The sequence below is a fragment of the Maniola jurtina genome, chromosome 20, assembly GCF_905333055.1.
Source record: "Maniola jurtina chromosome 20, ilManJurt1.1, whole genome shotgun sequence".
In the NCBI taxonomy this organism is placed as follows: Eukaryota; Metazoa; Arthropoda; class Insecta; order Lepidoptera; family Nymphalidae; genus Maniola; species Maniola jurtina.
The window spans coordinates 2,366,728-2,384,598 of NC_060048.1; the positions used below are offsets into that span (position 1 = coordinate 2,366,728).

General features: G+C 34.4%; 1 protein-coding gene across 4 annotated transcripts in view; it reads left to right on the top strand.

The window, feature by feature from the left end:
* LOC123875736 (sodium/potassium/calcium exchanger Nckx30C) overlaps positions 1 to 10,320 on the top strand; it is a 97,737-nt gene extending 87,417 nt beyond the window's left edge. For all 4 annotated transcript variants that reach the window (XM_045921753.1, XM_045921754.1, XM_045921755.1 and 1 more), the window contains one exon: positions 8,794 to 10,320. In XM_045921753.1, the coding sequence (XP_045777709.1) occupies positions 8,794 to 9,037 (244 nt within the window). In that variant the 3' untranslated portion in view covers positions 9,038 to 10,320. The remainder of the gene's footprint in view (positions 1 to 8,793) is intronic.
* Positions 10,321 to 17,871: the final 7,551 nt, after the last annotated feature.

A 17,871-nucleotide genomic window follows, 5' to 3' on the forward strand; every position in this document is an offset into this window, starting at 1 on the left:
AGAGAACAGGTAAAAACCGAATTAGAAGAGTTAGAAAAACTAGGCGTGATCAGACAGGAAGCGACTCCTTACTGTAGTCCTCTCACTTTCACTAAGAAGCGAGATGGATCAATAAGACTCTTATTGGACGCACGAGAGTTGAATAAGAAAATGGTAGGTGACGCGGGCGCGCCTCCACTCACATCTGAGGTTTTACAATCCTTTCATGGAGTAAATTATATCAGTTTAATTGATTTGAATAATGCCTATTTTCAAATACCTTTGCATAAAGATTCTAGGAAGTATACTGGGTTCTCGTTCATGGGGAAGACGTATACTTATAATGTTTTACCTCAAGGTTTAAAGACTTCTGTAGCAGGGTTCTCGAGAGCAATGGATTATATCCTAGTAGGAGTACGAGAGTTTTGCGTAAACTATTTAGACGACATAGTCATATTCACTACGGGGGACATAAAGTTACACTTAGAACATTTAGATCGAGTGTTAGATAAATTAGAAACCGCAGGTTTAACTGGAAGATTAGAGAAGTGTCGGTTCTTATGTGTAGAGGTAAAGTTGTTAGGACACATAGTAAATACTAACGGGGTACGTATGGATCCTGAACGGGTTAAAGCCATATTAGACTTCCCTATACCTCGGACTATAAAACAATTACGAGGATTTCTGGGATTAATAAATTATTTCAGAAGATTTATTTCAAAATATAGCGAAGAGGTTAAACCACTGTGTGACCTATTAAAACAAAATACGAAATGGTCATGGACAGAGGAAATTAACGATTGTTTTGAAAGGGTCAAGAAATTGTTTATAGACACGATACTTCTTGTACACCCAAATCCTAAGGGAACTTATTATTTACAAACCGATAGCAGTAATTTGGGGGTTTCGGGTTATGTCTATCAATTGAATGAAGCAGGTGAAGAACAAATATTAGGGTTCTGTAGTAAAGCATTGACAGAGACAGAACGCAAATGGACAGTTACTGAACAAGAACTATGGGCCATCATTTTCAGTTTGTCAAAGTTTGAAACATATTTGAGAGGAGCGAATTTAGTCATTAGGACTGATCATAAAAGTCTGATTTTCTTGCAGACGTGCAAACTATTGAGCGCTAGGATGATACGTTGGGTACATTATATAGGGCGATTTAATTACACAGTCGAACATGTGAAAGGTAAACTAAACATTGTAGCAGACGTATTGTCTCGACATTTAAAGGGGACCACCGATGTATTAACTAACAAGGTCACGGGGCCTGAAATGAATCTATTTAAAACATCATTAGGACGATTAGTGCGGGAGCGATGGAGAGAGATAGGTAGTTATCAAAGTCGCGACAAGACTGCTAGTGAGATAATTAGACGCGTGCAAACAGCAGACACTTCTGAATCAAAGTACTACGTGCTTAAAGAAGGGATTCTTTATAGAAGAGACATAAAAGGGGATATCTTAAGGTTATATGTTCCCGAGAACATACTAAGGGATTTGATAGTTAGCATACATGAAGAAGTAGGTCATTTCGGGCGATACAAGGTTTATGCTCTTATGAAACGTCAATATTATTTCCCAAATATGTCTCGTATAATAGGTCGTGTTGTAAGAGCTTGCGAGGCATGTCAAAAGTCAAAGCATGCTTTGGAGACGCACACGGGGCCAATAAAAACTGTAATAGCGAAGGAAATAGGAGAGAGAGTTTTTTGCGATATTTTTGGACCTTTACCGGCAGGACGATTTGGTTTTAAATACATATTCGTAATGCAAGATGCTTATAGTAAGTTAATCAGACTATACCCACTACGCCAGGCTAGTGGGAAGGCTACTTTAACTTGTGTAAAAAAGTTTCATAAGCAGGTCACAATTAAGACATTATGTTCAGACAGAGGCGCGAACTTTACTTCAAAAGTTTTCGAGTTAGGTATTCGCCAACTAGGTATCGAATTAACGCACACATCTGTTAGAAATCCGCGGCCAAATTCGACAGAGAGGGTTAATAAAGAGTTAGGTAGATTATTCAGGACGTATTGCGACAAATCGCATCGTTCATGGGTAGATCTATTATCGGATATAGAAGATTGTTATAATCAGGTAATACATACTACAACGGGATATTCTCCAAACGAGATTATATATGGAAAGCGTACTCTGCTATCGACTGATTTCAACACTGACTCATCGGTGAGGACAGACTTACAGGGTGAACCGTTAGAACAGATTCGACAGCAGGCACGACAAAACATAGATAAGGCGGCCGAAAGTAGGCAATTACATTATAACAAAAATCATAAGTTAATACAATTCGAAATCGGAGATTTAGTGAAACTTAAGACTTTTACAAAGTCAGATGCTGATAAAAAGTTGACAAAAAAAATTCATGCGCTTATATGAAGGACCGTACATAATAGGGGCAGTTCCATATAATAATGTATATACATTAATAGACGTTCATACTAGTAAAGTTAAGGGTAACTACAATGCCATTCATTTGTTTAGGTACTATGTAGATAACTAGAAAGATAGGTAAAACCAGAGTACTGGAGGGAACAGAAAACAGGTAGTTTGGGGTACACTAAACAAAGTGAACAGGTAGTTTGGGGTACGCTAAACAAAGAGATACCTGAGTTAAGTAGTTATGGTCATGCCCGAGGGTATAATAGATAGGCGTGGGAGGTTTAAGACTAGCGCTCGAATACAGATAAGAAAAAAAAAAAAAATAGATTTTGAAACGACTAGTACAGCTGCAATGAAAATAGGGGATTACTGCGTGTATTAAAAATCTATTTTGGGGGAGCGTGAGATGGCCTTGCCATCCGTCATACGGTTTTATGACTGTCGGAAATTTGAAGCCTTGCTCTTAAAAACAAAAATCTCGCACGAAAAGAAATAAATTAGTTAAGATTCTGAGTAATTGTAGGAAAGGAAGTATAAAAAACAAAAGGGCAAAATAAATTGCTCTAAAGCTAAATTGCGTTAGGGTCGGTCATAAATTAGATAAAAGTCGTAAATTTTAACTTAGAAATCTCTACAAGTGTACAAAATTGTAATCACGTGTTATGCGAGTGGTCTAGGCAAGGCAAGAGCGTGAGAAAGCAAAAGGTACGGCCCATTAAGGGATGTTCGAAATACATTTTATTTTCAGCCAATTAGCCATCAGCCAGGGTAATTCTGTGCGCAAGAGTGAACCAATCAGAAACCGAAATTTCGCTGGTTTTTTTTTTCATTTCAGATCATGGGCGTGAACAAAAGATATCCGTGTGGACGTTTTAAGTCTACACTGGGGGACCGAGAGGGACATTCGATTGAGGTCTGGCTCAACGTGCAGTAGAGCCTAACAGTGAATATTAATTAAGTGTAGAAATATATTGCAATTGTATAGTTAATAATAGAAAAATTATAAATAGAATAAAATAGTGTGTATCCGGGCCAGCAGAAGCTGATATATGGTGATGTACTAATTTACATTTAATTTTAAACTAGATTATTTGAAAATCAGTTCCAAAAATCTTGAGTAAAGAATTATTTTACAAACTAAATTAGAGATGATATTATTATTTGGATATTAGGAGGTGTTACAATATTGTGTATAACTATTAGATTTGCATCCAAAATTATAGAAATGGGACATTTCTCTTTGTGGAACTAGGATTCAAATATATCTAGAATAAATAATGAATATATTATAATTTACGCATAATGTGTGTCCTTAAAATTTACTTTATTATAGAAGTAAGAATTATAGATAATATCTCTATTGATTATGTGGGCATGTGTGTATTTTAGATAAAATGGTGTACATAATATTATATAAAGCCGAAAGGGTTTTTTTTGTTTGAATATTTGCTTTTCCCTTTCAATAATTAGTATGGCTTAGGAAGCAAATGTTCGGCCGGGAATTAATTAATGTAATAAAGTTACTTAATTCCCAGTCTAAATAATAAATTCAGTTTCTCTTCTTTTTTTCTAAATACTCAACTGTATGAGTAAATAAACAATTATTTACCAGAAATAAATGCACTTGGGTATAACTATCATCTTTTATTTGCTATATTTAGATACATTTTCCTAGACATTTAATAATGGAGATTCAATTTGTTTGGAGGCTAGACTATCGTATTGTAATATTAACAAAGCCAAAGATACGAAGAAACCATGTATCGAACTAACTTGAGCTCCAATATTAAGATTTTCTCATATGACCTATTTACCAATCACAATTCCTATTATTAAGTAAAAATTAGGTTAGGTTTTTTTTTCAGCAGTGCACCTATTTATAATACTAGCTCTTATTCAGCATTAAATAGGGAATAAAATTGAATTAGCAGTCTAATGCAGTCTGATGGAATGACACTTGTCGTTACAATTATAGATTTGGTAGAAAAATTACTCAATAGCTAAAATAAGGTGGTGTGCTATAAACTACTAGCTACCGCGGTATAAACATCGTCTTCATCAACATGAACAGCTTTCACCGGCTCACTACTGAGCGCGGACTTCATAGAGAACTCTCGATCAAGTTTACCTTCATCATATGGTATTTTATACCATTATGTGAAATTCTCACGATGGTTTTTCCTTATACTTTTATTATCACAAAACGATTAGTACTAATATACCAAGAATGCTCTCCACTACTAAAGATAATAGGGTTGGCTGGGTTCGAATCCCAGGCTAAAGACACCTTAAAGGGACCTTGTCGAGGATACTTTCGAGTAACAGCTAAATTTCATCTACCTACTAAAATACCCTGAACGAGACAATGGAATACACGCTGCCTCCGGAGGACAGATGGCGAGGCAGGTAGGTACCTTTTTTTATTGTGTACCGATCTTTCCCAAACAGCATTTTAGGTAACATTATCTGTTAAAACCGACGCCAGCTGAATTTGTGAATCACCGAGTTTTTGAATAGATAAAAATACTAGTTTTGCTGTACTTTGTAATTCCTTTGCTTGATATTATATGGTACATGGTTGATTGGTGACGTACCAGCAGCGAGATTCCGGCACAAAGCAAACACGTCATGTCTTTATACAGCTGGACTCTCCGAACTAATAAATTGGCCAATTTATTGACAATCAATCAAACAAATATATATATATATACAAAAATACCATGGTTTTGGGGCGAGCCCAGAGCTCACTGAAAAGAACCTAGGTTTCCGTACCTAGGCAATTGAAAAACGCTTCGCAGCGAAATAGGAGAGTCCAATTGCTGTGCCCCACATAACATGGATTAAGGCTGAAGTTTCAGCGTAGGTATTTCCCCCGTGCTTGAGGAATGCCGGTTGGTCTCAAACCGATGGCCTAAATAAGGCAAATACACGTATCAACTGATTTTCCACACTAACAGGACGTTCTAAATTAGCAAATCTCTCCACTCATTATATCTATTTTGAGGAGTTGAAATTTTACATTAATTTTTTATAATTCAATCCGTGTAAACCTGTTAGCTGGTCGAGAAGTCTACGTGTTCACCCAACGTACTGTACCAATTAATTACTTGTAAATAACTCATGACTTAAATACCTAGGTGTTTCTATAATTCAGCTGAGTTCATTTCTTATTTTATCTCTTCATAATGCCTAATCTTAACCACTAGTATAGACGATCACACCGTACCATCACATCTGGAGGCCTTGCAAAAACTAGACTGGCACTGCATCTTATGAATCGATAACGCTGAAATTGTTCGCCAATCAGCTTTAAGTTCATGCATATAAGGTTTTAGATTGGTTATATAAATCAGCCTTAACTTCATAACTTAAGGAGATACTTACCTAATACTATAACGTAGACGAAGGGCTATTATCCGAGGAAGACACTAAAAAGGCATCTCATAACGCACACGTGGACTAACAAGTGTAAATTAAAAAATTATAGCACCTTCACACAAGTGAAGGTTACAGTAACTAGAAAAGAGCTGATAACTTTCAAACGGTTGAACCGATTTTCTTGGATTTTAGCTAAGAACACTCTCGATCAAGCCAGCTTTCAAACAAAAAAACCAAAGTAAAATCGGTTCATTAGTTTAGGACCTACGATGCCACAGACAGATACACAGATACACACGTCAAACTTATAACACCCCTCTTTTTGAACTGCCTTTGTTTTGTACCTATTTATTATCATTCAAAATCATGTGGCGTTATCTTGGTCGGCGGTTAAGCGGTTCTTCTTTAAACATTTTTATAACAGCATCACATTTTAAGTCTTCTAGTCCATTTTCTTCAATAAAATCCGAAGCAATCAAGCAGCTGGTACTTATCCATTGGTGGCATGAAAATTTGCATTTTGATTTTATCTATACCCCGACCTTGGCATAAATGTTGGTACAAATAAAACGCCAGTTCCACAGGATATGACCTCGCGTGATCCGAAATTGTTCCCAATGGAAAAATGAAGACGATAACAATCTTTATTTATACATTATTTCTTATCGCAAAAATCAGCCAATTAGAGGTTAACTATGCACACAACACAATATGGCTCTAAAATTTTAGAAAAAAACTTGTTACAGAAGATGTTCAGAACATCGATGGTTCAGAATGGATTTCAAAAATTATTTTGCTGACATATAGCATCTTACTTGCAATCCCCATCACGCTGCGATGGAGCAACGAATCAACGTGATTTTTTGCATGGATAAGAGTGACATAGGCTACTTTTTATTCTGAAAAATCAAAGAGTTCACTTGGGATATTAAAAAAAGTAATAATGTACAAGTGTAAATTAAAAATTTATAACACCCCCGACAAGTGAAGGTTACAGTAACTAGTCCAAAGTATTTGGGTTTTCAAAACATCATTTTCAAGTAAATAATCATGTATCTAGGCAACGTCGATCTTGACAGCTTGACATTTGTCATTTGACATAATATTATGAACCTAACGGTTATCTAACCTTCTTTTCTACAAGAAAACTAGAAAAGAGCTGATAACTTTTAAACGGCTGAACCAATTTTTTTGGATTATAGCTAAGAACACTCTCGATTAAGCCACCTTTCAAACAAAAAAAAGTAAATTAAAATCGGTTCATTCGTTTAGGCGCTACGATGCCACAGACAGATACACAGGTACACAGACACACAGATACACAGATACACACGTCAAACTTATAACACCCCTCTTTTTGGGTCGGGGGTTAAAAATAGAAAATGTAACTTGTGCAACCCTCAAAATCTTTAGAAACCATTTTTATTGAAAATATTACAATAAAACTTAAAGCTAGCCTTATCTTATTACTATAAATATCATGCCCGCGTGAAATGGTGCCAAGATACTGGCTGCATTTTCGCGCTGGACAGCCAGGCTGATCCGTTGCGCAAAAATCGAGCCAGCACTTCTGTCATCCGATCAGGCTATTAATCGCGGTGAAATGTCTCGTAATTTTTTTAGCACTAAGATCTTGTTAGATTTTGTGGTCCTGAAATTACTTGCCAGGGATGTATTCAAAGAGAAAAAAAGAGAATTCTAGAAAATAGAGAAAAGAGCACTATGAAAAGCCAATTGCACAATTTATGAATACGTTATTTTGGAGTTCAATATAATTCCATCACGTTTTCCCCACATCATGCTCAAGCCAAATCGTTATTGATACGATTTCACAGAAATGCTCTTTCCTATCGCGTATTTGGCACACACACATCTTATTTCAAGGAATTCTTATTTTTTGACTGAAAATTTCTTACGAGTATACCTATTCATTACTTTTTTTTGTATCATACTTGCGTTTTCGATATTCGTTATTACCTGTCTCAATTCCAGTCCTGGATATCAAACATAAAATTTTTTGCTTTATGATCTTCTCAGACCAGGGTGCGTTTGAAACCCTCATAGCTTTAGTTTTAAGTTTACGTAATTAATTATATCAGTTATCATGAATTGTTCATCGAAGGTTACCACCATTACGTTAATTTATTTGTCGTATTTAACAATTGGCAACGTGTGTACCTACAGTTAGTTACCTTACACTTATATCTATTTGAATTTGATTTGACTTTGACTTTCTCTCTCTTACTTAGGTTTAGTCCATTACTGGCCAAGAAGTTGTATCATCAGACAAGCTGCCTGGGTTACCTTTAATGTACAGCGTTTATACAACGACCGAAATACTCCACCCTCCTAAAAAAATTAAGAAGTGGTGAATTCGCCACATTTACTTGTTCATCTAATAGCTCAAACCCTTTCGTTATTTACAAGGAACCAAAAGCTTATTTTGCTATAATCCGCCAAACCAAAGAAATCTGTATGTTGCAACATGCAGCATGCGACATGCACCGCCCGCCCTCCCACTGAAAAAACTGAGCATCTCCTGAGGATGCTCCGGTGTCGGGGCGAAACGTGCGTCGAGTGGCGTTGGGATTTGTGTGGTGCTGCGTGGTGGTGGTTCGTGTGGCTTGCTTGGTGGCTGGCTTTTCCTGCATGTTTTTCAGTGGGAGGGCGGGCGGTGCATGTCGCATGCTGCATGTTGCACCATACAGGTTTCTTATATAATATATCATGGACTTCTATACTACCTTTCGTCATTGTCATTGTCAATCGATAGACGTCCATTGTTGAACACTACTGGTCTCTGGGAGGGAGCTTCATTCCATAGATAACGGTTTTGCGGCGTCCTGCGTCTCGTCTCATGTCATCCGTCTACCTAATAGGAGTTTCCTAACGCTGTGGTTTCCGATGCCAGCATTTCAGCACCTTGGGACCCCAACGTTTATCACTTCGAACTATTTACTCCGCCCATTGAAATTTCTGAGTTACAAACCTAGTCATTTTATTTAAATTTTTCCTTTCTATTTGCAGGTTACCTCTACCGTGGCTTCTATACGGGATTATATACGGAGAACCAGTCCTGGTGAACTCCAAGGGCATGGTGTGCAGTATCGTTCTGCTGTTCGCCATGCTCATCTTCGTCATCATCAGCATCGCCTGCTTCAGGTGGAAGATGAACAAGGGTCTCGGCTTCACCATGTTCCTCCTCTACTTCGTCTTCGTGGCCGTCAGTTTGGGTCTCGAATACGGATACCTTCGATGCCCGAGCGAATAAGCCGTGAAGTTATTTTTAGTAGAATCAAAGACTTATAGCAACTGTCGTTCGAACTCATGTAGTGCGATACAGCTAAATTATAGCGTGAGTAACATTCAGTCAAATCTGGTTAAGTTGTGAGTTTGCGACTATACTTTACACACGGAGAAAAGTTCATATAAGGCTCTCTCTGTTACGCAATCCCAATACAAATGAAAAAGACAAAAAGTCAGTATTTTGAGTTACCAATTTTAATGACAAACATAGGTTATGTTTTCCGTACTCTTAGAGTAGTATAGAGTCATGTTTTCCTTGTAGAGTGAGTCCTGTATTAACTTCTCTCCGTGGATAAAGTACAGAGTAAGTTTGCAGAAAATAAAAATTGCTCATTTCAAATACTCTGTTTTATATCAGTTAAAAACTTATTTTCGAATCAATCCAAAATTTGATGGAGATTTCACTTAAAATCCAGTTCATCAATTTCTGATTAAGTTTAATTTATCGTTCTTTGGGCGAGTAAAAGACCTACTGAACCAGATTTAACTCTTTTACTGCTATAGTAACATCGGATTGCGTTGAAACTAATTTATTGTGTTCATTAATTTCATAGAAAGTAGGATATTTATTTAATTAGTTAGGTACATTTTTTATAATTTGGATTTAAAAGCCAAATATGCACAAAAAATAAAGAAATGCAAAAAACACAATAATATACAATAAAGAGTAAATATGAATCAAATATGGATGAGGATACTATTTGGAAGAATATTATGAATAAATCCAAATAATGTTCAGTAAAATTAATAAAACCAACGATATAACCGAAAATGATAATTACCTAGAACTACCTACTATAGTATTATGATCTTGCTGTGTTTCAAACATCTATTGGTCTCCATATAATATTAAAATTAAATAGGCCTTTTAGAATCTAAGAAACTTGTTCATTTTTGCGTAAGAATTTACTTTGTTTTTCGTACGAATTGTATTTATTAATCATGTTAATTTATTTTATTAGAAAGTTTACAGTGGTTTTTTAAAAGAAATACCAATCAATAATATTGAACTGGAATTTCTTTTAGCTTTTACGTATTTTTAATACAAATATGACGCTCAAGCTATGTAACATGATAGTTTTTTTCAGGTTTTATTATAATTTAATATTTGAATGTCTTTGAAAATTTAGCACAAATAGATGTCGAATAACATAAAGTTAAGAAATTCTACAAAAAAGTATTCAGTGTAAACAATTGAACATATTTCTAAGATTCAACATTTTCTTGAGTGAACAATAGAGTTTTTTTTATAAAAAACAAAATATTATGTAGGCAACGATATAGAATATATATTTTAGAAGATATTTATATATAAATGTTAGTTGTTTTAAAGCTTTTACGGTAATGTTTTAGCAGTGTAGACTTTAACATTTCCTTTAAATTCATGCGACGAATTTGGAATTGCGTCGAAAATAAAATTGTGGGCATTTAACCAAATTTCAGAGTTTACTGACTGTTGACGAGTTTTATACTCGATATATAGGTAAGAACTAAAATATGTATGCGAGGCCTGCAATATTTTCACAATATTTTTGTGGAGATTCTTCGATATGAGTTTAAAGGGGGTTTTACAAGAAAAATATTTTAAAAAATAGAGTGCCGGTAAATCGTTTTTGATTTTGTGATTATTTTTGTAAATATTTTGATTGTAAAAACTAAGTAGTTGTTGTTTTTGTTGTGTGTGGTATTAGGTCGGAATGGATTTCGTCCACATCCGTACGGGGAGGGGGATGACAAATATTTTATACGAGTTTTTACATGAATGCGGATAATCAATTACTTAAACGTTAATTTTATCTTTACATAATAATAATTGATTACATTAGATACCTACATCAACACTAATTGTTAACAATTACGTTTATATTCAAGCTAAGACTTGAATATATTTTTGTTTACAAATCATCGCGTTTCACAACGCTAATCGCGTTTGCTTACAAACTTTAAATTTTGGAATCAATGTTGGAACCTAGTGAGGTTGCTTAAATTATTAAGATCATTGAAGATCAAGCAAAACCAATAAATTGCTATATATAAATTGCTAAATAAATAAATAAGAGCATCAATGTAATTGTTTTCCTATTCCGTATAACGTGCCTAAGAGTTTGACCGAGCTCTAACAATTTAGATAGCTTCGATGTAATTATTATTAATGTAACACATGCGGGTCTTACATCAAATAATTTCATCTTGTAAGTAGTGGGACTTTTTGCTGTACAGTTGTCGAAGGCGCATGGGTCCGGTTCAACCATTTTAAAAAATATATTTACCAAATAGTTATTCTTTAGCTTACATTTTAGCAAGTTTCTTATCTTTTAAATTACTTTATCTCCTTAATCTCTAAAGCTAGGTATGCTATGAGTTTAATCGTGAATCTGAAACAATCAACATATTAAATATAAGAAAATATACATCTTCCCGGCTGTACTCTCGTGGTGAGTCGTGCTCACGATAGTTTAAAGTTAATATCAGGGTAGGTGTACATACTTGTAAAATGGAGCCGGAGCTGCCTTTCATATGAAAATATGGTTGAAATCGAAATTGCAGTTTCATAGAAATAAATACACATGGGTGAAATAGATTGGAAAACAAAATACAGAAAAGATGATCTCATCCGTGTATTTTTTCATTATACAAACTTCAATTTCAACCTCATGATTAGATGATGATACAGCAGTGTTTTGATTTTTTATCAAAAAGGCCAACTCGTCCCAACAAAACTCCGTTTATGTTCGTGCTAAAGAACTGATCCCAGATCACGCCTTCATTCAAGAAATTGCTGGAATGCAATGCTCTACAAATTCGCGAAAACATGGGATAGCTAAATAAAACTTGATCGGCTCCTAAATGTGAAATAGTAGGTATCGAAATTGTGATTGCCTATTAATTTGATATTATACTCGTAAATAAACACGGTTTAATGTTTTACACGGTCCACCTCCGGCCAAATTAGAACATCTTGATAAACCGTCCGTAGATTCCTTTCATTGCTCTAATCCAATAAATTGTTTCAATGAATCCAAATGAATAACTAAAGTTTAAATTGTAAAATCAAACGTTATAAGCTCCCACAAAGAACATATTATAACCCGCCTATTTGACATAGCAATAAATAGACTAGAATAGATAGATAATATTATTGTTAAGCTTAAACAACTCAGACTATTATATATCGCTCAAATTATTTCGATTTTGTCATTATATGCTCAGAAGGAGGTATAAAAGTACACGCACAACATTCTTCAAAAAATAAAGCATTGACTTCCAAAATAAATATAATGAAACGTTCATTTAAGGCAAAGTTAAGCCTTTATATTGATTAGGTAAAGACATTACTAAGAATAACATCCATATTGAGTTCTCAGCATATCGATAGGTGTCAGACAATCATATAAATCCATAGAATTGGGAATCGCTTATTAGTTCAAGTAAGTACTTCCTAATTCGATGTATAAATCATTATTCTGTGATAAGGACATACTTATGACATATTTATATGATATTTAATAGATCATTTATCTTCTTAACCCGCATTATATATCAAATATTGTATATATTAAGATTGGATTTGATCATAGCCTTCTGTAGCTCGCTTAGTAGTGCCACTTCTGATCGAACAGTATCATATACATCAAACCTCAATTATTAATCTAATACTTCAATTTGTACTCCTCTACTTAAAGAATTTAAATTTACTGCATCAAAATCTTCATCTAATCGCATGTTTTATAGGAAATCAGTATATGAAACTGTCAGATCCACCAGTGGCCGTTCTATACTTTTAATGTAAGATACAAACGAATTTTTCTCTCCAATTAAAGATTCTTAAAGGGTTGGTGATATAATAAAATTAACATCAATTTAGATTGAAGTAGAGCGCAGTAAATCTTATGTACTTATATTTAATCGTTTAATCTTAAAATACTGGAAAGCACCAAGTACCATGCGTGTACGTAAAATGTATTGTCTATAAATGCCACTCACTTCTATACCTACGCTACATTATCTTACTAATAAATAATTATTATATACACTAGCGATTTCTATCTATCTCTTGTAATGATAATGATATTATTAAGTAGATTCTGTAAATTGATCATCCTTCCATTGTGTCTAGTCAAGGTTGAGATTAGGTTATCTGACACGAAGGGTTCAAATTTTTCTAATAAATCGATCATATCACTGCGTGTGTGTATACCTACGCGTTCCATTAGTAGTTGCATCAAAAATTGCATTTGTTCAGTACCAAATAGCACATGCCGAGCTAGTTCCCATTCTATTTCAAAGTTTGTTATTTAATAGCCTATACAAATTTGACATATAGGGGAAGAGACGGCAGAGCTGTTTTCCTTTGGCTCGATTACAGTTACATGTCTATTTCGAGTAGTGTAATGAACTTCATGTAAATAATCTTCCTTTGATGTTTCATGAAAGCTTTTCTCTCACTTTCAACTTCTAAGTTAGTAAGTATTTTTTAGCAAACGGAATTTGGTTTTTTGTGGTGTTACTGTAATGTCATGCTCTCGATCCATAGGAAAGCATTCAGCCGCCTCTGGGACTAAAATACTCTCGGTATCATATCAATTTGATACCTTTTACGAAATGAAATATTAATCTTTATTACTTCTCGTAGTAGTAAGTTTAGGCTTAAAGCTACCATAAAAAAATTTAACAATGTTAATTATCTTATAATTGAGTATGATATCCAGGTAGAATTGTTACTAGAATGATGGTTTTTATATAAAAAATAATAAATTTAAATGGATAAAAGAAGCAAAAATATCGATTATTGCATTTTCTTTGATACGGGGCGTAAGATGAACACCATATTCGTATTTTCCGTATTAAGATGATAAGTAACTCTTCCGCGCTATTGAAATTCAGCTTTAACTGGTTCGTGTCGAGGAAAATGGAATGAATTTAGTCAACGACTTTTTTTCGTAGCTGAGACATCTCGACTTCGGGAGACAGAACTGATCAAATCATCTAATGTATGTGGGGTACAATCTTTTTATAATTTTTTAAATTCAAAGAATCAAGAAATGCGATCGCTTGATAATACATGCCTACACCATGTTAAAAATACGAGTAGAATAATTCTTAATCGACAAAATACTAATGTAATAACGGTAAACATGAATGCAGTAGAAAAATGAATACGAAGTATTTAAGTAGTAGAAGAAATAATAAATAATTGTTTCTATCAGGCAATAATTTCTCAGTTTTATTTTATATAGGTACTTTCTAACGAAATAAGTTGAACTCTACATTTCTCCAGCACTTTTTATTTTTGGATACAGAGGTTTTGCTGAACAACGATTAATTCGGGGCTGGTCTTTATCATGATAATATTCATGAAATACATCGATGATGAAATAACTGGAAAGTGCGTTCTCGAACTCGAGATGGCAGCGTAGATTGTTAATAGTGATATTATTAATTAAGGAGAAGTAAAAAATGTTATTAATTTTAACAATGTAGCTAAGTTTTAGAGATTTTCAAAATGTTGAAACGATACAAAAGGGAGCGGCTCTTGAAAGGTTATTACTTTAGTAAATGCGTTGCCGGACATGTTCAACAGTATTAAAATTAGACACTTTCAGAAATGTAAAGAATGAATTGCTTTCAAAATGTATGTATTGTGTGTGATTATTTTCAATTTCGATTGCTGTATTCAAAATAAAAAAATACTTGTTAGAATTTTTTTCAAACATTCATTAATTTGCAACAGATATCGCATATTCAGAATGAAGTTTTTCTTTCTTGATCGAGTCTATTTCCTTTTATATATTATACATATTTTTATTATTGTCATGCTCATATGCATATGCAGATAAAAATGTATAATTTACAAACTTTTCCTTTACCTTTGCTCTTTACTTAAACCCCTTACTATATTTTTAAATTACTTTGTGTACTAGGGGCATTATTTTTATATTCTTCTTCTATCATTTTACTATCGTCCTATTGTTCGCTACAATTACCACTTACTTTGAGTCTACGTTTCTTTCGAACATGCGATATTAAATGTTTTTTACAACAACTATATTTATTTCTGTAGAAGAAATAGCAGCGGCGTTGCATGGATTACCAATAGCTGATAACTTGGCTCAAAGTATAAAAATAAACTTGATACGGTACTTAAAATAAGATAGCTGAGTACAGCAATAGTTTGAGATTGCAATTTACTTTTTGTAGTCCTTCGAGCCGGATTAAAGTCAATACTCTGAATGTTACAAGCTGGCGAAAAAACTAAACTAATACATAAAAAACTGGACACGTAGACATGCTACGCCGTTGCTACGCCAGAAAAAGATTTACCTAGGTACATGCTTAATACATTTTCTGTTACTGAAGTGAAGCTTCTGAAGTTCCGAACGGACTTTTAATATGAGAGGACGTAACTTACAAAAATTAAATCGAACGATCGCGGCGATGAAATGCACCTCGTTGACCGGGCAACACGTGTTAACACAGTATAAGATTTTATGTCTAGTGAATTGAGAAGTTTCGCTTCTGTTGGATGTCCCATGACACCTCAAGGTTTTTTTTAAATTAATTATTTATTTATTTTACTTACTACAAACAAAATTAAAGTGTGTGATCAAGCAATATAGGTATGTAGTGAAACTAATTTTAGAGAAGTACGTGAACGAACAAGAAAGTACAATCAATCCAAGTAGAATTCTTTTACTTTTGTTACAATTTCCAAAAAAAAAATGTATTTAAAATAGCGTCGTTGTCCTTATCAAAGTTTTTATTGATTGTTAATTAATATTATTATTAAATTGTGATGATAGGTTTTTATATAGAACGTCGCATTCAGCGTATCGAGTGTAAATTTTGCGTTTTACTTGTGTTTACGTTTTTTTTTTGACAACCTCTTTGAGACAGTGGTGTGCGCTGTAGATGTATAAACAAGATGTCCCGGGTTCGATTCCCGATTGGTCAGTTTTAGTTGATTTCTATCGTGACTTGCCATCGACCATACCACCAAAGCCGTACTGTCAAGCAGTATACCTGATTGTTGGTATTTCCATCCCTTATCATCAGATAAGATCGCAGTTTACTCCTAACTTATAATCATCGAAACGGAGCATTGCATGGATAGGTTTTTAAAAAACAGCAGCCTGTCAACGACGATTTTCATACCGCTGTAAAATAATAATATGTCATCGAATTAATAAAATATGGTGTCGGAGAAGTAAAGCTTCTGTGTCTGTTCGAGATAGTAGTGTAGCCACACATTTATGAAGGAGGAAGCCTTATGTAAGTCGGAAACTGTTAACTGATTTAAATCCCTAACCTTTTCGGCGTGGGGCGCTTGAGCGTGCAACGATGCTACACTAGAAGCTTCGCTTCAGGAATAATATCTATGAATTTAGCGTTCTAAAGGATTGATTTTCAAGGTATTTGCTTTAATTACGTAAACGTAAGTCGAGAGCCATGTTAACTCAGTTTGCACTCGAAACGCGGGATGCTACACAGCATTTGTTTTAATTAGTGTTCAATTTGTAAATTTTTGACGTATGTAAAGAGCATCGGCGTGTCGACCGTATTATGAAAAATTACAATAAAAATAATAAAATAGTGAGTTACGATGTGTATTATTTTGTCCACCCTGCTAACAGTACCCCTAGGGCCTAGTATGACTCTCTGTAGCTTTATCGAAAACGAAAATCGGTGTCGAGAGCTCCTTGATACTAGTAGTTATAGATGTATCATGAACTGAGACTGTTCGTTGCAGGTTGTCGGAAGGTGAGAGCGAAAGAAGTTGAATTCCATGGTTTTTGCCTCAGCTATCATATTTCTCTTATCTCAGAAGCCGTCTCAGTGAACTGTGAAACGCTATATCTAGATACCTATACAGTCAGGCGTGTATGAAAAGTTTAGACCAAAAATTTTTGTCTTCATATATAGTCGAATATGTACTATATTATTTAATACTATGACGTAATATATCGAAACACGAAAACCATAGTTTTCGAGACGTATATGTTTATAGATTATAGGGTAGGTACTTTAGGTATTAATAAAAGAATTCGTACGAACAAACTTTTAGTTTATTATAATTTATTAATCCAGCAAGTACATAAAAATAATATTATTTTATTATTACATAATATACTTAACTATTTATTTATAAAATCTATTATTTATTAAAGGTATACCTACCGCTTGACAGACACGGCTGGTGATGTAGGGTCCAAGTTGCCGGAGGGCTTACAGTAATGTTGAATAGGTACTTGCTACTAACCTTGATTTTCATGTCAACTGTCACCCTCCCGCAACCCGCACCCTACCACACGAGCTGTTTCAGTGAAACGGTAGGCCTATACTGTCGCGGTTACATTAACGGTCTTTAACGCATTTTCCAACGGCATATCCCGTTAATTGTAGATGTAGCCACGATCAATGCCATCATTTGATCAACGGCATTCACATTGCCGTTTGGCAAAATCACTGCAGTTTATTTAAATATAATATTTGTGTTTTTAACACCTTTTTTTCAATATTACTATGGTTACCAAACGCAATTAATATATTTCATAGACAAAGAGACAGCATCAAAATTGTTATAAGTATTCAAATCAGTGCGAAACGGACGGTTGTTTAGAATAGTGTAACTACCTAAATAAAACCTATCTATCAGGCTATTTTACACTGGAGGAACAAGATGCGATAATACGGCATGCGACAAATTAAAACCCTAAATAAATAATTTTCAAAAGTTTAAAGTCGTTCAGCGTGTTATGGAGCGGGCTATGTTGGGTGGCTCCGAGGGACAAAATCCGTAAC